General features: G+C 42.8%; 3 protein-coding genes across 7 annotated transcripts; 1 reads left to right on the top strand and 2 right to left on the bottom strand.

The window, feature by feature from the left end:
* Positions 1–83: 83 nt before the first annotated feature.
* Positions 84–5,663, bottom strand: LOC110833062 (farnesol dehydrogenase-like). Of its 3 annotated transcripts, none has more exons than XM_087358407.1 (7): positions 5,533–5,663; positions 5,156–5,289; positions 4,519–4,687; positions 3,686–3,815; positions 1,585–1,714; positions 611–763; positions 84–524 (listed from the first exon to the last, which is right to left on the bottom strand). In XM_087358407.1, the coding sequence occupies exons 2-7, from the start codon at positions 5,285–5,287 to the stop codon at positions 486–488; spliced, it is 753 nt and encodes a 250-aa protein (XP_087214533.1). In that variant the 5' UTR covers positions 5,288–5,289; positions 5,533–5,663; the 3' UTR covers positions 84–485. The 3 variants fall into 3 exon arrangements, with proteins under 3 accessions (XP_087214533.1, XP_087214535.1, XP_087214534.1); XM_087358409.1 differs by having other exon boundaries at positions 5,399–5,537; XM_087358408.1 differs by lacking the exon at positions 5,533–5,663 and adding an exon at positions 5,371–5,526.
* A 311-nt stretch (positions 5,664–5,974) lies between these two features.
* LOC110833063 (uncharacterized) lies at positions 5,975–13,424 on the bottom strand. The gene is made up of 6 exons (XM_087358391.1): positions 13,211–13,424; positions 13,017–13,063; positions 12,489–12,535; positions 12,271–12,401; positions 11,168–11,944; positions 5,975–10,406 (listed from the first exon to the last, which is right to left on the bottom strand). The coding sequence occupies exons 1-6, from the start codon at positions 13,340–13,342 to the stop codon at positions 6,666–6,668; spliced, it is 4,875 nt and encodes a 1,624-aa protein (XP_087214517.1). The 5' UTR covers positions 13,343–13,424; the 3' UTR covers positions 5,975–6,665.
* Positions 13,425–14,996: 1,572 nt separating this feature from the next.
* Positions 14,997–22,774, top strand: Pgk (phosphoglycerate kinase). 3 transcript variants are annotated; one of them, XR_015537760.1, is made up of 9 exons: positions 16,777–17,101; positions 17,206–17,409; positions 18,324–18,468; positions 19,264–19,463; positions 20,184–20,322; positions 20,973–21,229; positions 21,499–21,698; positions 22,042–22,220; positions 22,255–22,774. XR_015537760.1 is itself a non-coding variant. In XM_022070623.2 (8 exons), exons 1-8 carry the CDS (start codon positions 15,146–15,148, stop codon positions 22,083–22,085), a joined length of 1,251 nt encoding a protein of 416 aa, XP_021926315.2. In that variant the 5' UTR covers positions 14,997–15,145; the 3' UTR covers positions 22,086–22,774. The 3 variants fall into 3 exon arrangements, 2 of the variants coding, with proteins under 2 accessions (XP_021926315.2, XP_021926314.2); XM_022070623.2 differs by lacking the exons at positions 16,777–17,101; positions 17,206–17,409 and adding exons at positions 14,997–15,207; positions 15,291–15,494 and having other exon boundaries at positions 22,042–22,774; XM_022070622.2 differs by having other exon boundaries at positions 22,042–22,774.
* Positions 22,775–23,180: the final 406 nt, after the last annotated feature.

Genomic DNA, 23,180 nt, shown 5'->3' with positions numbered 1-23,180 from the left:
ATATCTTTATCCAGTAACTGGTATCATGTCATCTAATGAATGCTTCTTATAAATTATAAATATGATTATTTAAAAGAATGAAGTATGAGCAGGGTATTTTCCTTTATTAATAATATTTTATACATAACTATAACACACATAAATAATTATATTTTCTTGTAGCTCTTCAGAAATCCTTCACTTGATTAGTATGTTTTGGGGTCGGTAGTCATTGCTTATAACAATATCTTTTCTTTAACAATATGAAAAATAATAACAATTATAAATACAGAGAGTGTATGTCTGCATTTTCAGCACCTCTTATAATGTAGTTTATTGTTTATACTAGATTTGTGTGGTAAGTCTTTGAGCACATGGTAGTGAGTCATGCAGTTATTGCTGGGTGCTGGGATGAGACAGTTGTGTAACTATGAAATAAGTCTGCTTTTACAGTCATTTTGTTGAGTACTGGAAGTGATGGCAATAAGATTCTTTTTTAATATTCTTTAAGACTGTCCAGTTGGAAGAAGAATGAGTTCTTGTATCTGAAATAAGAAAGATACCCATAATTAATATTTGATTTGTTATGTGGTAATTACTTGTATTGTGTGTAGAGAGAAGCTCATATTACCTGGACATGTGGGGGTGTCCCAAGAACATATGCTACAGCATTTGAAACATCATTAGGTTCTAAACAGTTCACTGTGTTGTATATGTCAGGACCCACGGTCCTGGTGATACCAGCACTCAGCATCTCCGTCCTCACCAATCCAGGGCTGATACTCTGTGGATTCCAATGTAATTATACGGGTGGTCAAGGCTTGTTAAGGTGTGTAACATCACATGATTAATGACAAGTTGACACGTTCTTTGCCAAAATCAGGGCATTCCATCTATTGGATATGCTTTAATACTGCCAACATAAATTTAAACAACAGTCCTTACAACTTGGGTTTTAAGCCCTAGCATTTAATTATGGTCTGCTTTAATGCCCAGTATCATGGAGCTATCTTTGTATTTCCTGTTCTGTACATCACGTCCTAAACCATTGGCCCTCCCACATTGTGATTAATGTGCTTGCCCCATTTGATGGTTATGTAAAAATTCCTTCTAGAGAATGCTTCCTTTTACATTTTCATTTTGGTTTGAGGTTTCCTACCCATTTCCATTGTTATTGTGCGCCATTTTTCCCATGCTGTGTACACACACACATATATGCTGGTTCATCATTGATAGTTTTATACAACACATTATGTTTTGTTTTCATATGTGCACACTCTTATGGTCATGTGAAGTTTCATACCCCCTTTTTGTGAGGTGACATCTTTGACAAATTAGGGTATGCCATGGATGAAAAAGGGTTGTGGAACACTGATAGAGAGTGATCAGAGTTGTCCATCCCATTAGAAGAATAATTGTAATATAAATTGCTTCAGAATAGTCCAAAGAATCCACAACAATGTCAAAACAATAGAGTAGCAAAGGGGGTAAAGTCATTGGGTACTACGTTGTAAAAGTAGTTTTTTTTAAATAATGAACAAGAGATCACAGAGGAGTGAATAGCCAGGTAATACAGCACACAGACTAGTTAGCATTTGAACTCACCGATACCCTAATTTGTGTTTTCAGTTGTAGTAATTCTCTCCTGAGACTCTCAGCCAAGGCAGTTGTTGCATGCTTTGTGGTTGCATACATGTTAAATCCAGGGCTATTTGACATAGTATGCCCTAGAAAGCTAGAGAAAATATAATAATTATAATTACAATGGTTGTCAATGTCTGTGCCATCATAGTCGGTATTGTAATGTAAATCCTGTTGTGCTATGGAGGTCTTTGGTTTGCATCTTGACTGGCAGGCACGCTATCTTTGTTGCTTTCCTGTCTTGCCAGATACATGAAGCAGATTGATAAATTGTTTATTTATTTAGTGAAACTATCAGCTTCATTGATTATGTAAGATTGATGACAGTATGGTTTGTGAATTACGTTTTGGAAAGGATATGCATGAAGGAAGTCCTAATGATGAAAGATTCTTGTGCTACAAGCCGCGTCAGGTGGCTGAACGATGAACAAACCATATCTTCTGCCAATTTTTCGAGAACAATCTCTGCCACCTGACGTGACTTTTAGCCCGAGAATCTTTAATCAATTTCAGTCGCCGCGTAAGCTTCACTTCATACATCGAAGTCCTAACCTATTTTAAGGTGATGTACTTTCCCAGCACTTGCTTAGAATAATAAGGAAACTAAGAAAATCCTCAGACAGGATATTTTGTGAGCCAAATTCTGAACTAAGGATGTCCCAAATTGAAAGAGGGAATATTACCCATATATTTTGAAAACGGTGCTTATTGAAGAACTGAAAATGCCCTCTTCAGGTAATTGTATTTACAGGGGCGATATATTGGCAGCGCTGGACGTAACAATCAGTAGCGGGAAAGTTTATGTGTAGTGAAGTAGTAGGTGTGTTAGTGAAGTTTTGTTTTGATGAGCACTTACTTTATGAGGTAAATATTATTTTTTTGTGATTTTATGCCATTTTAGCTACGTAATATACAAAGCTACAGTCTTGGTAATCATATTAAAAAAGTATACTAAAACAGAATTATTTTTGTAGGTTAGGCTCAGTGGTTTGCTCCAATTGACGGTAGAACCCACAGGGTATACCAGGGCCTACATAGTACCTATCGATTTCGTATCTTATGGGCTTCTACACGTACAATATTGTACAGGCAAATATTTCGCAATGAGTATTATTCAATTTTGTAGACCATACACGAATCAGGCATTGCACAAACTTCATTTTGTGATAGTGAATTCTGTGGTTAACTGAAGTTGAAAATGAGTACCAAAAATGCAAGTTTGTGTTACATTTTGGCGTTAACTGTTATTACCAAGGAAGAAAAAAACGATAGATAAAATGGTTCAAGAAGCAACATATATATAGCCGTGATGATTTGTTGAAGTAATTATAAATAAATAAAGCAGGAGCTTATATTAATTTCTTGTTCATAGGTATTTTAGGTTATAATTAATTATTACAAGTGGTTATGCCTTTTATAGAAAAATAGGACATTGTAATGAAAAATGCCATCCCAACTAGCCAAGGACTTCCTGCTGCTCCATGCTTTTTTTGGATACTGGAAACAACATTTTAAGATTTTAAATTTAGAAATTCAGTAGTGCCTCTAGTACTGAGCCAAGTAGTGTTTAAAACATGTGAGGCCATTATATTGGTGTTGAAGGAAATCATAGAGGTAATAAATTTGCCTGTCTTAAAGCTGGCAGTAAATTTACTCATGAACTCCCTTGTTCTTGCCATGATGACAGAACCACAACTGAAGATACTGCACAACATTTGCAATAGACAGTAAGTATTATACATATTATGCAAGTCTGTGAAGTCTATTTGAAACTCACTCAAACATGAAGAAAGTTTGCAAATGAGCATGTTGATAGAACTTGGCATTGATGGATCAACACTGCAGAAACACATCGAAGCTGTGATGATTCCAGGTAGCTGTAAACCGGTTTTATTGTCAAACCCCAAAAACTAAGAAAATGGGGCCCTGAATTTGGAAATTTGAACAGTGTTAAATATCCTTTGGATAAATTTTCAACTGTAAATCCATTTCATGATTGATTCTCAGGTGCGTAATCAGTTTAGTTTGTCATGTGAAATAAGGAAAGAAAATGGAGGTCACTTACCTGTTTATATACACTACGTGTCCGTCGTTCACTCCACGTTCCCTCATTGATTTAATAGCTTGCCTAGTGCAAAGCGTTAACCCCACAGTGTTCACATTTAACATTTGCAGCCAATCTTCTGTTTTGAAATCTGTAAAACCAAGAAACTTCAGGCAGCAACATTTCTTCAAGTGGTACAGTAACATAACCTTAATACTGTCAAGGGCATTTATCTTGAGTTAACATGGTGGGAGCATGAACTAGCTACTTAAATCAGGTGCTGAGAGTTTGGGCTTCACGTGCCCATACATTAATTATGATCATGCAGAAACACATTTAAATTTGTCCAATTTTTGTCCTGTTTGATGCCAAAATCCTTGAATGCCAAATAGGCGGCTTTGTGTACCAAAAGCTTTGCGTGACTCCTTGTAACTGGACCAGATGAGATATGAGGAAACGAGACGAAGGGATTTTGTTACAGATTCATACAGCTTGATGTCAGCATGGGCCTGGGCCTGGTTCAAATGATAGCAATCGAAAGTTACATAGAACAAAACATCGTGGCTGCACTCGTCTTATGCCGTGACACCGCCAGACTCCGGAAACAAATCCCACTGACGTGATTTTCTCGGGGATCTTCATAGCTTGGCATCCAATATCTTTGCGCCGTTCCCCAAATGCCAAAATAACTCCAGATGCTCTTAGAGCGTCATTAAATAATTCGTTCAAGGATTACTGGGATTAACGCAGTAAAAGAAGCTCGTATCGGTCAGGGCAGATTTTGAATAAATGGGCTTCGTTCGAGCTGGAATAAAAGAAAGTGGCGATTGGGTCGTCCGTCCGTCACTGCTTACCTTGAAGCACAGTTTCGTTAAATACTCCGGCGTTGTTGACGAGAATGTCGAGGCCCCCGAGCTGCTGTTTCACCCAGGCGAATGAGATCAGGACGTCGGTTTCTTTTGTGACGTCACATTTAAGGGGGTGCAGCCTCCCGGGTGCAGCGCTTAATTCGGCAGACAATTCCTGGCGAAGACAAATAATGCAAGCACTCTGTCGAACGGAGCGTGGCGCAGAATTACAGGGCGATTATTACGAACATCGAATCTGATTGCGTTCTCGTCCATTTTAAAGGCATTCGTCTGAAGGGGCTGAGGAAAATCACGAGATCGTCAGTCGAGATGCTGCAACGTGACCCTGGATAATATCACATCAGAATCACGCCAGGCATGTGAGTGAAGAGCTTAAAATGTTTTGTTGTAATTTGTGCTCTCTCCTGCTTATTATTTTTATTGATGCCAAGGCACACATCAGTTAGTATTTCTCAAAATTGGAAAGGCTCTGTACATTTAAAAATTTGGCAGTGAATTTACTATCAAATATTTTTTCCTCGAAATACAATTTTTAAAATCCAGCAGAAACTAATTATTAATTAGTGCAGTTTTATTCTAAACTGATACGTGTATTTAATCTTGTAAGTGCACGCCATTTCACCTCAAGTCTGTGGACGCGTCTGGCCAGACCGACGACTTGCAGGCCGTGTTTAACGAGATCCCGAGCTATTGCAGCTCCAATACCAGAGCTCGCCCCCGTCACTACGGCCACCTTGCCCGACCAGCGTTCCATTTCTGAAAGTACCAAGTGGCAATTGTAAGTGACGACAACTCTTATTGTACTGACCTGGAGTAGGAAAGGGCTGACCCTCGCACCTTTTGTTCGTGAGATGACGCGACCCACCAGGTACAATTAACGTCAACTTGTGACGATGACGTATTTCTCTGACGTTGTCAACCTCCTAATTTTAACTTTAAAATTTTCCAAGACGAATCAGGATTTGTGTTCTCGTCTTTGTGATCGTGAATTCAACGTACCTTCTCGTGCACGAATGCGGCCGTCCGCTCCAATCGCTTGAACCTCACAGATTTCGCTGCTCCTCTGCTGATGCTGTTGACCCCGAACTGTAATCTTATCTGCCCTCGCGTTGTTCTTTGTGTCTGTTTGCTGCTAGGATTTCGGAGACGTCAGCGAACTGAAAATGAAATTTGGACCCACGCGCTGCGTTTTGAGAGACTGAGTAAGACCACGAGAAGGTCGGTAAGGCAGGCGAAATCCAATCATTCGTTTGGACACAGCCGGGGACCGGCGGTCCTGGTGCAGAGTTTTCGTGGTTTTTCTCAGTTCATGAAAAAAAACGTTAGGCCAGTACTTCGTAACAATTCGCCATTCCTTGTCGTTGCTAATTTACATAGAAAAATGTTTAGATTGGCTCAGTTTCGTTAAACACGCCAATAAGAAAGCTGCCCGTCTAGGGGGTGGGGGGGTGGATAATGTAGGAAAATGTTTTGTGCACTTGTGTCAGTTTGGGTTACATTAATTTAAATGATTTTGTTATATGAAAACACACTTGCGTGTGGTTCAGCGGTTCGCTGACTTGGTGACGGGTTAAGAGTCTTGAATACGTGAGATAAAAGTTTCGGGTCTCTGAACCCAACGGACAGAAAGGAGTTAAAAGAGTTGCTAAGATGATTACGTCGCACCAGACCGAATATCGTGCTCCTAGATGTGATGTGCCGTCGGTGATCGTCACTTGCGACCGTAATGCTCGCAAGTCGTGTAATCGCGGCTGGCGGCCGCTTAGCCTCTAGTCAGATTAGCGTCAGATAGTCGTGTGCTGGGATGCCAGACCCTCAGTCCTGTAAATCTGCACGTTTTCCGCTTACAGCTTGCCCCATCAGTAACTTTAATACTTTAATGCGCCAATGTTCCAACACAGGCCAAGCTTAGTGTAATCGTATGGATGTTGATGAACCAGGAGATAAGACGTAATTCGTCGAGATTATTCTTTGACCTTTATACCTCATTCTGTCGTAATATTAGGGAGAGTAATGGACTAAGAGACGATTTTTACAATTCAAAACACAGCAACATTTATTTCACGTAAAGAAAAACTACAGTGTTCGAGTTCACTCTCTAAATTTAGACGAAAAGCGAATTTTAGTTCTCTTTAGAGAATTTTAAGAATGGAGTTACTTAACCCCATCCGAGCAGCCAGGTCGAAAGGCGTGTCGCCCTCCGAATTCTCAACGCGTCTGTGAACCCTTATCTCGACTAAGTGCCGTATCATTGCTTCGTCACTACAGAACACCGCTCTGTGAAGAGGAGTGTTCCCTAGTGAATTACGAACGTTTAAATCGGCTCCTAGCTCCCGGAGTCTGTTCACCAGCTCCACATTCCCGCTCTCGACTGCTACGTGCATTGGAGCGTCGCCGTCGGCTGCTCGGAAATTGATGTCCGCTCCAGAGAGCGCCAGACTCTCCACGATGTCCGCGAATCCGTTCCTGGCAGCCACGAACAGAGGCGTTTCTCCTTTGTCGTCTTTTGCATCCAGATTACAGCGACCAGTACTCAGCAAGAGTTTCACGATGTCTGCACTCCCATTCCTTGCAGACTGGTGCAGAATTGTGTTCCCGTTCGTGTTCACGGCGTTGACATCGGAGTTCGCTTCTGTCAAGTGTCTTATGACCTCCAGGTCACCCTTACTTGCTGCCAGCTGTAATGGCGTGTTTTTCTCGCGGTTCTTGATACCGACGTCGGCGCCGTGTTTTATTAAGCACTGTGCCGCTTCCGCTCTCCCTTGAGCAGATGCCATGTGTAGGGGCGTGTTGCCCTCGTTGTTACAAGCGTTGATGTGTGCGTTGCGTTTGAGTAGCTCATTCAGGGTGTCCGTATTACCTCGCATTGAAGCAAGGTGTAGAGGAGTATTCCCGTAGTTGTTGGCTCTGTTAATCTCAGCCCCTGCCTTCAGCAGTAACGCAGTGGCATCCGTGTTTCCGTGCAGACACGCGACATGCAAGGCAGTGTCTCCTGCCGCTGTGCTCACATCCACCCAAGGCGTCTCTTGCAGCAAGCACTCCAGCATCCGGGGATCGCCGTTTGCCGCGGCCAGATGTAATGGCGTACGCTCGTCGCCGTCCGCGCAGAGCAAGGTTGTTCCTCCATCCCTCGTCAACATGTACCTCACCAGTGCCACGTGGCCTCCCGATACGGCACAGTCCAGAGGACTGTCTCGGCCTCTGTTCCGGGTGGTCTCATCCGCCTTTCTCTGCATGAGTTGACTGACTGCCGTCAGATTGTTGCCTTGGCATGCCACGTGCAGGGGCGTATCGCCGTACTCGTTACACACGTGCACATCCGCATTTCTGCTCAGAAGGATCTGAAGAGCGTCGCCGTGTCCCGAGCGGACAGCTTCGTGCAGAGGAGTGTCTCCGTTCCTGTTGCTCTGATTAACACTGGCCTGGCTGTCCACTAGTATCAGAACGCAGTCTTTGTTTCCTCGCCTGCAGGCCAAGTGCAGTGGCGTACTCCTGTCCCAGTTGCACAGATTTACGTCGGCATTGCTTTCCAAGAGGAACTCCAACAGAGATGCGTGGCCGTTTTCAGATGCGATGTGTACAAGTCCGTTCTGCTGGTGGGAGTACTTCCTGGAATGAAGGGGCGTGTTGACGTCCAGGCCAGTGCCCAGAATGTACGCCGTCAGATGTGCAAGTCCGTCCGAAGCGGCGTTACTTGCAAGCTCTTGCAAAGAAGTGCGGGTAAGAAGTTTGTGTTCTGTGCATTCCATGTCAGTGCTCTCTGCTCCTTCTCGTAGTAATCTGTCTATCATGGTCAACGATCCTGTCCTGTCAGCATAACGCAACGCGGTCCATTGCAGTACAGTGTCAGAAATCGAGACATCTGCTCCGTGATCGATTAGGAGCGATGCGATCTCGACACATTTAGGATCACCCTCGGCGGGATACTTTGTTTGGATAGCCGCAAGGTGCAGGGCAGTTCTTCCGCCATTGTCCAACGCGTTTGCATCAGATCCACCGGAAAGCAATTCCTTCGCTCTCTGGGGGTCTCTGGCCAAGACTGAAGCGTGCAGTTCACACCGCGTGGCGAGAATGCGGTCGAACATGGCCCACACTGATTGCAGCTCAGCCGCGAAATATTTATCTTGGATAAACGATCTGTGGCTCTGATAATTTTCTGCGAGCCATTTTGCTGCGACGTAGTCTTTTAGACTGCGGTGGAGGAACGCAAACTGGTCGCTGACGTCACTTGCCGATCCTCCGCGTGAAATGAATTGTTTGACAGTTTCTTTAGGAAACACAGATAACATTGCGGAATGTGTGACGTCCTTCAGACAAGTGGCCCAGTCTTCGTCGGAACCGGCACCAGTCTTCGTCGGCCTTTGGAGTTCACGTCTCGCGTACTTCTCATATATTTCAGTCATGTCTACGCACTGTGGCAAGTCAATGACTTTGGACATTAAGGATGCCGCATAATCTTTTTCGAAAGCGTGGGCTACCATTTTGATATGTAACGGTGTGAGTGACTTCGCCATGACAAACGATTTTTCAATTAGATTTAGCAACGCCGTAGAAAATTCGACGCAAAATGTATCGTCCGTAGACTTCGAATTTGTTCCCCAGAATTTCGTCATGAGGACCTGCAACTCGTCTCTGGCCAGCGGTTTTAAAGTGAAGGCCAGCACAGAAAGAGCATCTTCGATCAGAGTGGTTATACGTGGATGGGCCGCGATCACCAAGTTCTTCATCTTCATGTCCTTCAGAACCCTTAGCAATTCAAGGTCGTCATCCCTACGGCGGAATCCCATCGCGTCCACAAGCACTGCCACATTCTTGGTTGTCTTCAGGCTGTACTTGAGCAACGCTCTCTCCAGTGGCGTTTCTAACCCAGCAGCCGACGATAGCAATTCAGTCGCACGAGCCTCTGTTAAGTCGCATTTGTCCGTGTCACTTTCATGCTGGTGCAAGTTTAGTCTGATGACCCATGTGGCAGGGGAACTTCTGTTCATTTCTGTTCGCAAATTCGTCAGATACGTAGATTTTCCTTCGCCATCGTTACCAGTCAGGACGACCGCCTCACCTTCCATGTCTGTGACTGACTCAAATTCCTTGCTCTTCTCTGGATCTATGTATTGCTGTATTACTTCGATGCTGCCTGAAGATTTCTTCCATTCTAATCCACCAGGTTCATTCGAAAGCCAGTGGATTGCTTTAAAGTTGCCCGCTCTTTTGCAGAGATCGCTGTAATTATGCGCCGCTGTCAATTTGTCGAGTAAAATGAACCTCGGACCTGCAGTCTCAACCCCCGAGCCCTCGTCGAACTGGCGTATGCTCTCACCTGGTGTGACTGCTTCTTGAAGTTGCTGCCTCGTCATCCCACTGACTGCAATCGCCGTTGAGAGCTTGCTCGTTCTGTGTCTGAAAATGTCCCCGCGGACGTAGGTCTTCCTTTGTAGTGTGCGAGGGGCGTAGTACCCCGCATCAGAAGCACACCCACCTCCAATAATGGGTCTCTTTCCCGTACTTAGGGCCTCGCGAAATGCTTTTAGAAGAGGTTCTGTTTCTGGCTGAATGGCTTCTCCAAGTAACGAGGACACGGTGACATCTTGGCCCTGAAAATTAACTTTTTCGCCAAGAATGTCCGAGTAATCGCGTTTTCGCGACGTGCAACCTTCGGAATCGGCAGTGCTGCATGTGCCCGGGATATTCCACTGTCGTGTGAGCCAGTCTCCATACGCTGGCATCCGAACGCCTTCTGCTGTGTCCTCCTCAGTTGCGTCGGCTTCGAGGTCCGGCTCTTGCTCAGAATTTGTGCGCGTGAGACCAGAATGTTGGGATTGAGGGCCCATTTTGGAGTCATTTGCTTCAGTTGTATTCGGAGGGGCGAGTGCAAGCTGAAAGCCACACAACATTAATGGTTATTCCTGTTCATATAGATATTTAATGCTCATACACTTTTGTTGCTAAGCCCCCCCCGAATGCGAAGCAGCAGTTTTGACCGACCACTCGGCCGCGACGTTCGGTTTGACAAGTTTTAAGCATGGAGAGAATAAAAATGCATGATTTTGTCATATCAAAACTTTTCTTGTAGAACTATGGCGTAAGGACGTGAACTGAGTTCGTCTGCCTCGGGAAAGGTTCCGGTAACACGGTCTTTTGAGCACAGCAATGGACCTTGGGCTTCCACAGATATAATACATTTTCTTTACTAGCTAAGCTACTGTTAGTTTCACAAAGGGGACTGCGCCATGGAGTTGGTATTTTTAGAATTCCTAGCTTCGTGATGCGAGTTCTAAATCGTCATTAGCATCTGCATTCGACTCACTGAATATAAACTTTTATCTCGTTAATGCTCACGAATTCAAATGCTTTAAGAATAATTGTGTGAGGAAAATCACGCAGTTAGAAATAACCGGACACACCCGGAGTTCCGGCGATCCAGAACATTTTAAGTCAGAATAATAGAGCGGACAATTTTGTTTTTGTTTGGTACAGATTTTTGAAACTTTAAAATTTGTTACGAGGGGTTTGGGTAAGCGTGCAGTAGAAGCATGCATATATCGCACACGTAATACTTTAATTTGGTATGTGACGTGTTGTAAATTCTCGGGGCCTTAATGGTCGTCCGCGTGGAAATATTTTGAATTATACTTACAGCATTTGTATTTTCTGATGGTTGGTCCGGATGCTGTCGGGACTGCAGACGTTGAAATTCCTCCAGAAGAAGCCGACGAACTTCCTCCCTTTCGTCGTCATTGATGATGCCGTTGTTGGTTTCGTTGTCACGTGACCCCTCATCGTCGCTGTCGCCAGAAGGAATTTCGCTGCTGTCCGTCTCGTGGATGCTCATGACGCGTTGCATCTCCCGCAGCTGCTCTCGGAGTTCTTGCTGCAGCATCTCGCTCTTCAGGTCCGCCTGCTTGAACTCCGCCTCTAGCTCCTGCAAATGCATCTCGAGCTCGTGTCTTTGCGTTTTCTCGTGTTCCAGTTCTTCTGACAGTTCCTGGCGCTTCTGAACTTCCAGGGCGATGGCGACTTGCAGCTGCCGCCTCAGAATCTCCTGTTCCCTTCTTTCAGCCTCTGTGTTCAGGGCCAGAATTCTCATGTCCTGCTCCACTCTTTGTCGCTCCAGAATCTCCTCCTGGAGAGTTGCAGTCACTTGTTTTCGTTCTTCAACCTCTTTTTCTAGCTCTCGTTCCAGTTGTCCGCGTCGCTGAAACTCTTTGTTGAGCCTGTCAAGTGTCTCCTGCGCGCAGTTTTGCCCCTTCTTGTGTTCTGCTTCGTCTATCTTTGCTTGTAGTTCCTTGTGAAGTGCCCGGGATTCCTCCAGAGTCGCTCCGTTGCGTTCCAACTCACTCTTCAGAAGCTTAACCTGTTGTTTCAGAAGCTCGTTCTCAAGCTGCACCTCGCTTTCTCGGTAGTGTGAGGGTAGCTGGAAAATAAGTTACTCCTTACAGGCTTGTTCCTGGGGGAATTTAATGGCGCATCTCAACTTTAGAGCGAGCTGACTGCTAGGATATCAAATGCCAAGGCAATTCCGCTCCAGTGTTCGGGATATCAAGCCTATCGTTGTCATAGCAACGAAGCTTTACGCGCTGCAGTTGAAGAAAGAATTCTTTGACAGTATTTGAAGCGACGGCGCCAAGTATCTTTCCTGAACCTGGGCACAAACTTATCTGCCTGTTTGAAAGTGCAGACGAACACAAACTTTAACTTTCGGTCTCTGATGCAATGCAATTTGCTGATCTCGCGACTTACCGGCTCCACTTCCTGTCCGTCCAGGAGCTCGTCGTCGTCGTCGTCGTCCTCAGACTCGGGTCTGCGTTTCACAAATCCGTCCTCGTCTGGTAGCGGCTCATTGCGACACCACCACATGAACGGCCAGCACACTGTTGGACATTCAGACATTGCCCTCAACGTGGTCTTAACCCGTGGCCCGGAACACGAAAACACTAGTTAACAGCGACCACACTTACCTGATGGGGCTGCGACCGCTTGGTGCTGGGCCCACTGCCTGCCGTGCCTGCAACAAAGCTTAAAGTGAACGCATTTTGGACATTTCGCGCCCTTGCAATGTCGAACCACGCGCGGGGTCCGAACCTGCTGATTCTTTCCAAGTGAGATTTTGTCTGAAATCGACTCTTTCCGTGTGACTTTGAGATTCGTTTTTGTCCACCATAATTCGGCACCAAAGCCAGCCTTTTAAAATTTTATTTTGCGTCAGAAAACATTGACGCTTGCTTGCGCTCACAGAGGGGAACACGTCGGCGAGATATATTTCGAACTTTAGACTGTTCTAGATTCATGCACAGAGTTCCGTATTAGATGTGATTGCGTCATGGCACTGAATGCTTTGAAGTTCGATTAAGTTCAAATTCAAGGGGTACTTACATGCCGTTAATTTAACAGCGAATGAATTTATAATTCTATAGTCATCACGGGTTTTTGAATGCGTGTACGCTTTGAGGTATCTTGTAGTTCTAATATTTTAGATTAAAGCTCACCTGCTCTCCATGCTGCCGTAGTGTGTCCTAGGCTGTGTTCGACGTGCCTGCAATATGAAATTGAAATTCAGTGTTCAGTTGTCTTCTCAGGAACGAACCCTGCGATATCTGCACGCATGATAGCGAGGTACATGTACCCGACGCCATTGGAATTTGGCGTCGCACACACGAGTCCAATTTGGGTTTGCAATTACCTCGTTAGTACGTGGTCCGGGGTTTGATTCTACACAGCCGATTTTGAGCAGCAATATTAGCACCGCGCCCCAGAACCATTCTGTGGCTTCCAGAAAACAAGGGACCACGGAAATTGCGAACTGATCCTCCATCACTGATTCCGCGAGCAGATGATAAAAGTCGATTGCAACTAAATCCCATCGTATCAGTTACAGAGATACGGCTATCGGTCGCTATCTGTTCTCAGAATTGATCAACCTTTCAGAGACGCGTTTGACGTGGCGAGACTGAGAACTGTTCGCCTTTCCCGTCTTCCCGTTGCCTGTTCTGGAGTTCGTTGGATTCTGAATTCTGTTTCAGTTGCTCCAGTAACATCGTAACTCATGCCTAGGCTTAAACAGCTCATTTGTATGTATCAGGAACGTGGGACTTCTCAGTACTGTTTCTCCTTCTACCCTTAAATCGAGATGTGTCCAGCCAGATGAAGATGATGACGAGATTAAGCAAGACGTGAATTGCTTGACACACGTCACCAGGAAGCTCTCCTCAGACTATATTGAATTTGGAAGTCTTTGCTGTCGGAATTTGAACGTAAAGACCCCGGGTCTAAGTTATTCCGGTGGAGAACAGAACTTGAAGAAGGGAGCGTGAACCAGAGACGGCGATGCCTCGAGCAGAATTGGTGGGGTCGCAGTACGGGACAAGGAAACTGGAAGAAGAATTTTCTGTACGAAAATCACACGCGCCTTCTCGGGGGACGTCGTGGCATGAGGAAGGCAGACCGAAGATACGTTTTGCGTCTGCTGTTGGAATAATGACGAGGGAGTACGGCATGAAGTGTTCTGAATTACACGAATAAAGTTGGTAAACCGGTCCTCTGAATGCGACGTCTTGTCAGTAGACTTCGTAAGCCACGTCGAGACATTTGCGCAGATGCCATAATAAAACAAACTGTGTTTCGTGGTTATCAAACGCCGTTGGATTTTGGATGCGCACAGACGACTTGACCTGTAGTTGAAACAAAGGTCAGGGACCTTGCAGGTGGTTCATGCTACTCTAATTAGACCTTAGGTTATTTAAAGATGGTTAATCAACGAGAGGTTTCTTATGAACGTAAGACGCTGTCAGGGTTAGTTTTCAATAAGACGGCCGGCAGAATAAATTTTTGTCTGTGGTGGTAAGAATTTCCCCCACCACGTGAACAACTATGAAGCCTATGTTGAAGGCTGATCCTCGTTCTGTCTATTTGTATCGAGGCATTTTTAAGTTGTGGTCTGAATAATCGCGCAGAGGCCACTGGACGACCTGATTTTTTTAAGGTGGGACAATTATACACGCTGGTTAGCGTGTCTGCCAATACTGAATTATCCTTCTTCTGAGAACTTCATATTTTCATTCTACTTTCTTTGTTTCTTCAACTGCCGTACGGCTCGTCCAGTGGGGACCGATAAAAGCCGGCCTAAGCGTGAAGCTGGTTGCTTCGACGTCACACCTACCAGAGAAACAGTGCGTGGCGTTACAGCTGTTCGCCTTCGATCCCAGGATATCACAACATCCGAACGTCGTATTCGGGAGGTTCCGGGTTCAAATTTCGGGACCGGGGACCGGCTATCCTGACCGAGGTTTTTCGTTGTTTTCCTCAGTCCTTCCAGGCCGTAGTACGACTTCGTTCCACTCATTCGACGGTCTATGGCCCGAGATACTGGAAGCATAGTTAAATGAACTATAAATAAAAATGGATATCACTGCGCCGACCTTAGCTGCAGCCTCACCCTTGACCTCGCACTTGGCAGGAATCTTGTTTTGAGGGAAATGCGCGTTGTCGGTGGTCGCAGATACACTTCTCCACTGCATCTTCTAATTCGCCATCTGCTAAGGAAAAATCTAAGTGATTGTGAGATATCGATCTTGTGATCGACCTTTCATTAATCGAAGTGAAGTAAGTTTGCTCAGATATGTCGTTCAAGAAGCTTGTCGTTGCCAGCTTAAATGTTGCCCGCAAACGGATTCTGATGAGGTTTGTTCTGAGCGATGTTGCATACGCACGAATGCTGGACTGTACTTGAATGTGCCCACATTTTCATGACTGACAATTTTCAGAGTGGATTTTAATGTTCCTCTGAAAGATGGGATCATCACCAACAATCACCGCATCCGCGCGTCTGTCGACACCATAAAGTACGCCCTCGACAAAGATGCGAAATCGGTCGTGCTCGTGGCTCACATGGGTCGCCCTGGCGGGCAGAAGAACCCGCAGTACACGTTGAAACCAGTCGCAGCTGAGCTCCAGAAACTTCTGGGCAGGTTTGATTCGTTTTATAATTTGTGTCGCTGATGCTGTCGAATTTTGTTCGAGTGGTTCAAAGGCGCCTCACGTGGGCCCTGCTGTCTTTCCTTTCCCCTCGTCAGTCCTTTCAGATCTGTCGCTCCTCGTCGAGTGAAAATTTCTGTTCAGCGACAACATACATTTACGGAAAGTGTTCAAACGACTCTGTGGCGTGGAGTGGAGTGGAGCTTCATCTCCACGCCCCGTACACGCCGCTCTGCCTTAACGACTGCCGTACGAAGGTGGGATTCGGCGTTAATTAATTATACGTACCAGCAAAAGGTAGATGAGTCGATTTTGTTTTTGAACCGTAGTTGCCCTTGGAGAGGGTTTCCGTAGGATCCCTGGGGAGGAGATCACCCATTCTCGTTGCTTGCAAGCAAAATGCAGAACGAGTTCCGGACCGAACTCATATGAAGCCTGCTTTCTTATTGCACAGACTTCCAGTCCTACAATCTTACGTTGTTAATATCAACCAATTTTACAGTACTTGGTGTAATCGTAAGTTTATAACCGTGTTGAGCTCATGAGCAGGTGGTTACAGGATCGAATCGTACTTGAGGAAAGATTTTTACCTCTTCGAAAACTTAAATAAGTGGCATTATTATTATCATCCCATCCATTCACCACTTTATGGGGTATTTACTTCCATGTACCCGAGACAGACCTTGCCCCTGAGGTACATAGGGCAGCAGCTATTTCCGAAATACAGTTTGTTTTTAATACGTGTTACATGTATTATATAGTTTTATTGTTAGAAATAACTATATATTTTACGACAGCGTCTCTCGAATGATGTTTGAAGATACTAAAATGGCAAAGTCTGTGAAAATAACTGTGGCATTTGGGCCTGCATCGTCTTATCACATCTGATTTCGTGCGTCCGTCATGTTGTTATTACGCATTGTTATGACTCCAAAAAGAACGACATTGGAGTGACTCCGATGGCATACATAAACCTCGAGCCAAATTTAGTAGAATTCGGGCGTCGGTTACACTTGCAAATCGTTGTTCATTGCGGGTATTTGTCATTATTCTGGTTTTACATTACATGATGTCGACTGTTTTTCCCATACATGCCAGTTACTGGCACCGGTAGTTTGATATCGTCAGTGAAACAATATTTCTTCGCCTTGGCCCTCTCTAGTCTTTTCAGGGTATGTTCGCAGTGTAATAAGTACTGTTGGGTATATTTCCGACGAAGAATGCGCTACTACCACAATTAGCGAAGAATTTCAGTTGTCGGTGGTGGTAGTTCTGATACTCGCTGTACAAGTAGCATCAACTCAAGTACTTAATATCTGTATAATGAATATCCTACGGTGTCTTCTGTATGACTATCCGGTATTAGAAAACAATTCATATTATCGCATGTTAAATTTATATTTTACATGCATTGTATGAAATATTACAACTTTGGAATGACCTTCCGAAGCTGAAGGTGACTTCTGCGGGACGGCTTGTTGTTGTGGGTATATGATTGGTGTGGATGTAGGAATAGATTGTATTCTAATAATTTAAGAATGGCATTAAACAAGTTGGCAGTTGACAGCCTAAATCTTGCGGGGAAACGGATTTTGATAAGGTTAGTAATTGCATTTTTATTTTGTATTCCGGATACTTTTGTATGTGCTGTGATATTGTGTGACACTTCGATGCGGCCTTATTTTAATCTCCGATAATTTTCAGAGTGGATTTTAATGTTCCTTTAAAAGAAGGTGTGATCACCAATAATCAGCGGATCGTTGCTGCTCTCGACACCATTAAATTTGCTCTTGAGAAGGAAGCAAAATCCGTTGTTCTCGTGTCTCACCTTGGACGTCCTGATGGGCAGAAGAATTTAAAATACACTTTAAAACCAGTAGCAGCTGAACTGCAGAAGCTGTTGGACAGGTTTGATTGTTAATAATCGCAATTCATATTTTGTGAAACTATATGACATCATGCTTTTGCATTACAGTTTTGCATACTACAGATTGAAGTACATTAACCTGGAAAGTGGCTGTCATTTGGGATGTTCTACGTAGTCTGGTAGAAGTATTTCTGACGTTTGAGAAGTACTTGTTACTTCCATCATCAGGGTGCAAGGACCCAGATCACAGTCATTTTCACGTGCACAACATCCAAGAAAAGTTATCATCATATTTGATGTTCTTCTGTTACACTAAATGCAGTTTTAATTACATTTTTAAGTATTTTCAATAGTGAAGTTAGAATTTATACTTGGAATGCAGATGCCTTATTACAACATAACTTGCCTTTCCCCTTCTTTCATTTGAGAGGATTTATTAGCTGCCTTTATATAATTATTCTATCCTGTAGTCTGCTGACAAAACATGGGCATATAACATTAAGAATATGAGACTGGAAATGCGTGCAGAAGAAAGTAGCCTTCATGAGTTCTTGCTCAGAACTGTGTGTTTGTGTAAGTTTTTACATTATCTGCATGTAATTCTGACCAGTATTGATTGCATCCTTCACAGTGTTTGGAAAGCAATTGCTTTGCTGTAATTGGTTAGGGCCCTGAAGTTTTTAACCTGATGTGTGGAGGTAAAAATCATAGAAATATGGGCTTGAACCTACCTCTTGGCTTTGCCTGTGTTAACTAATATGTCTGAAGATGGTATCCCGTCTTGAATTTTTGTAATGACTCTACTCTGCAGTCCCTTTCTGTTCTTATATTTCCACGTTTTGCATGTCTTGTGTCCTTCACTCTCCCATCCTGAAGTATTCCTTCCAGTTCGTTAATATAGATATAAAGCTATAGAAATAGAATTTGCAAGTGTGCATCAGACTTGTGTCGCTAGGGATGTGACATTCCTAAACGATTGCGTGGGACCAGAAGTGGAACAGGCATGTGCAGATCCAAAGGAAGGGTCAGTGATCCTTCTTGAGAACCTGCGTTTCTACGTCGAAGAAGAGGGGAAAGGCGTTGATGAGAAGGGCAACAAGGTATGTAATGAACTGCAAAGGGTGCTGAATGTTGTAACAGATAGTTTGCTTGAATCCTGTCACCAGCTGTCTTACTTACATACAAACTAAATGTGACGAATAATAAGCGCGTCTGCATAATTTGGACTGTTGTAAATATCAGCTGTTACATTGGCTAGTCTGTTTTTTTGTTCCTGTATTTTTTATTAATGTCATTGTAACCTGTGTAGTTGATGTAGTTTAGCAGCTCAAGAAACAAAAGGTATATAAAGGGCAGTATGTGCAACACAGGTTCTATCTCATAGTCACGCTGTTTGCCTTATTTCTTTCACAAGCAAGTTATGTCAGTATAACTATTACATCTGGTAGGAGAAAATGCCTTTACCAAAATGTAAGTTTCTGTTTGATTCATTTACTGTGCTGACTGTCATGAATTATCCATCCACCCCCTGACTGACCAACCAAGTCCACAGACTTCTGTGGCCTGTAGTTTTGGGTTAAAGATTCCTTTGGTTGAGTCATTTATGTAATTATTCAGAGGGATCTGCTTTCCGGAGCTTGGTGAGAGGCCCCTTTACTGCCCGGCGTGTGTGTGCACGTGTTGATGTTTGATATGTAATCCTCGTGTAATAAATTTAAGTTTTTATCTCAGTATAACTCAGGCACCTTTACGTATACTGTTGCACTGGGTTGGTGTGTGGGCCGTACTTGTAATTTTATACAAGTCATGTAGCCCCATATACTGACTTGCCTTTAAACCCTTTTGCATTGACTTTTGAGATCTCACCTTGATGTGTTACTTTGTGTTGCATGTAGGTAAAAGCATCACCGGAAGCAGTGACAAAGTTCCGTGCGTCTCTGCGTAAGCTGGGAGATTATTATGTGAATGATGCTTTTGGCACAGCTCATCGTCCTCACAGTTCTATGATGGGTGAAGGTTTTAGTGTACGAGCATCGGGATTTCTTCTTAAGAAGGAACTTGAATACTTTGCTAAAGCCCTTGATAATCCTGATAGGTGAGTTATATGTTGCAGAAAGATGGTTTCTGTGGCTCGGTAATTAAGCAAGATAGAAGAATGGTGCGTAGCACTTGCAAGCACATAAGCATTTGTTGATTTTCCATGCAGTAACGCTGCAGGCACTTTGCAAGGTATATTATAATCAACTTGCCAAGCTAAACCAGAATGTATAAAAGTTCTGCCAGTGGTTGTGGTTGATTAACCCTTTGCTGCACTCAGTATAATGAAACACAATGTAGGGTAAACTTGCTGCATTATAAATGGTTCATAGGTTGTAATTAGCAAGTCAGTACTTGTATATGTTAAAAACATGTTACTATAAACGTTCTGTTGTATTCCAGCCTTTTATCAATCTGTAGACTGAGCCATTAGATAAAGATGAGATTCCAAAGGATGCTGCATGTCATATGAAATTATTCTGCATACTTCATGAAAGAACATTGATAAGGGGAAGGAATAAAAATACTGTGATAAACTTTGTTAATTGTGGTCTTTTGGGTTTTGACACTGTTTGGTCTTGTAGGTGATTACCAGGATTTCAGAGGAATGCCTCCATACAGGCTCAAGATGGAGGTATTTTTTTTCCTCCAAAAGTTTGTGATCATCTACATGAGCACGTGGTGCACAATCCAGATGACACTGCCATGAGAACCCCAAGTGTCAGGTTGTAAACTGTGTATAGAAAACTGGGTTCTGAGTATACGTGCTTTGTTTCAGACCATTCTTAGCCATTTTAGGAGGTGCCAAAGTTGCAGATAAAATCCAGCTGATAGAAAATTTACTGGATAAAGTGAATGAAATGATCATTGGAGGTGGAATGGCATATACTTTCTTGAAGGTCCTAAAGGGTTTGAAGGTACAGTTGGCTTGTAACTCCAAAATATGCAAGTAACAGTCCTTTCATATTTGTTATAGAAAGAAATTTGAATTGGAATATCTTGAAGGTGACTCTTTGTCTATGCCCTGTGCCATGTATTACGTAGCTATCACTGTATCAGTTTGTACGTAATCATTGTCACTATTTATGTATGTAGCATTTAACATTTACAAATGGTTACCTGTTTTACAAACAGAATTTGCCCTTCCATTGAGATATAGAGGTGTTGGACATAAACAATACAAGTTCAAGACGTAGATATAACCTTCATTTGCCAAACACGAACCTGGAATTAACATATTAAATAATCTTTCCCCCTCCCACTATAAAGAATAAATCATGATTTAAAGAAGTTTGAACCAGCGCTAAAAGTTCTTCTGTCTCACTTCTATTCCAGTGGTGATGATGGTTCCTGGTGTAATTATTTTTGCTATAATACTGTAGTTGACTGTAAATCACTCATTAACTATGCAGATTGTATTTGTGTTATGACATGTTCCTCCTTCCTTGGTTTGGGCCTATGAAGGATCTATGGAATGTAAATAAATTCTATTACTTTCTTCTGGAATTCGTAAACACTCGTCATAGCTGTCAATTCTGTAAAAATTGATGTAATTTGTTTCTTTCAGATTGGGAATTCACTGTATGATGAAGAAGGTGCTAAAATTGTGCAAAAATTGATAGACAAAGCAAAAACAAATAATGTGCAGATACATCTTCCAGTTGATTTTGTAACAGCTGACAAATTTGCAGAAGATGCAGCTGTTGGAACTAGTTCCTTGGAGGGTGGCATACCTGATGGTTGGATGGGTTTGGACATTGGGTCAAAGACCAGAGACCTCTTCAGAGAACCTGTACAAAGGGCAAAGGTCATAGTTTGGAATGGGTATGTATTGTACATGCAGTACTTGACAGTTTTTACATAGTGACTAACTGGCAGTCGTTAGCTCGTTGAGTGAGACTCTACTCCATGGAGTTAGTATCATTTGAAGTTTGTGTTGTTTGATAACCTATACATTTCATTGAAGTTAATTATGTTGTTGTTTTCAGTTAATGAGATGATAACGCTTTGGTTTACCATTATGGTTTCTGTCAAGTAGGAGCTAGTGAATCAAGTGACTTACTAAAGAAATGCTTTTCACGTATTCAATTTAGACCAATGGGTGTCTTTGAGTTCGCCAACTTTGCAAATGGGACGAAGTCAGTGATGGATAATGTAGTTGCTGCTACTGCTAAGGGAAGCGTAACCATCATTGGTGGTGGAGACACTGCCACCTGCTGTGCAAAGTGGGGAACTGAAGACAAAGTGAGCCATGTGAGCACAGGAGGAGGTGCCAGCCTCGAGTTGCTAGAAGGTGAGACGGCTGTAACATTAAAAAGAGGAATGCTGTCATAAAACACTGCAGTAAGATGAAGCAGGGGGCCATACATTTGCCTAGAGGGAAGACTAAATTATAACTAAACCCTTTTTCAGAACTACATAGTAAGGAAAATATCATTATTGTTAGATTTGTCCAACAGACTCTTGGCAGTGTGATTGCTGCTGTTAAAATTGAATTGTTCTTCACATTCATGAATTGTAGAAAGTATAAAAATGCCTTGCGTGTGCTTAAAGTTTTCCAGGGTTTCAGTGTTGTAATGTGGGTATCCTGGGAGGGAGTCTTACAGTGTCTTAATTATGTGGCCTTCTTGTTACAGGGAAGATTTTACCTGGAGTTGCAGCTCTCTCAGATGCCAAGTAGTGTTACGTCTAATTGCAGAGATAATTTTATTAGAGAAATGCATGAACGTGTTCCTGTAAGGTGAAGAGTATACTTCAGCTGTTACTTGTGATTGTATTTATAGACATTTGTATTTAACTAGAATTACTGTGACAGGCAATGTCTGAGATTGCTTTCTTCACTGTGACAGTGAAATAGTGATTATAAATCCACTGTTAAATTTTGTGTTGTCATTAGGTAATTTTTTATAGTTCCTTATTTGTTTCAAAATGAGAATGTGTCATCTGTTGCAGATAATCAGTGGCTCTTTTTAAAGCAACGAAGTGTATTAATGTTGAATGTGGTGGAATGTATTCAGTTTCAGAACATATCAGCTGCAAGTTTTTAACTTGCATATTTTTTTTGAGGTTAAAATATTAGACCTCAAAGGACCAAAAGATCTGGATATTAAAGGCTTTGGTGTACAATAAGTGAAGTATGCATGTGTTATAGTAAATAATGTTTTTTAATGAACAGTTGAGTTTAGCTATAACGCAGATATAGGAAATCTGTAGCCAGCTTGTTTCTGGCCTGGGCGTTGTAGTTTTCATTAATTTGTTTGCTTCCAAGCCTATAATTATACACATAAAAGAAATTGTTGATGTGGTCTTTTGGGTTGTGGTGCTATATAATGTAGTAATAGTCTGCAAAAGGATGAGTTCTACCCAGTATTCTTTGTTTTTATTCCAAGTAGAAAACAGACCATGTGTTTATGTTGTGTAATTAGACCTTTTCCACTGCCTGATGTCTGTATTTGATAGTGGTGGGGAAAAAAGTTTTCCCAAATGGACATGGACTGAAATATTCGTGACTAAATCTTTGGCCATAATTTATTTTAATCAATATCTTGGTTTATATTTATGGAAGTAAGGTAAAGCACATTTGTTTTTTATCTGTGTATTTGATGTTTTGAAAAGTGGTTGCTGGAATTTTATTTAAAGCTTGTCAACTTTAAATGTTAAAATTATGTTGTTGTTGACTTTATTTAATATACCATGGAAAGTGGTCACACTACATCACATTTGGGTTACCTTAATTTAGCATCAAGTGCGCGAAATGTTTTTTGTCAGTGTTGTT

Source organism: Zootermopsis nevadensis, unplaced genomic scaffold (assembly GCF_977971745.1).
Source record: "Zootermopsis nevadensis isolate Lab colony 2312 unplaced genomic scaffold, Znev_1.0 Znev_ptg000030l, whole genome shotgun sequence".
Classification (NCBI taxonomy): domain Eukaryota; kingdom Metazoa; phylum Arthropoda; class Insecta; order Blattodea; family Termopsidae; genus Zootermopsis; species Zootermopsis nevadensis.
Note: the sequence above shows the minus strand (reverse complement) of the source record. Positions and strands in the feature narration are given on the sequence as shown.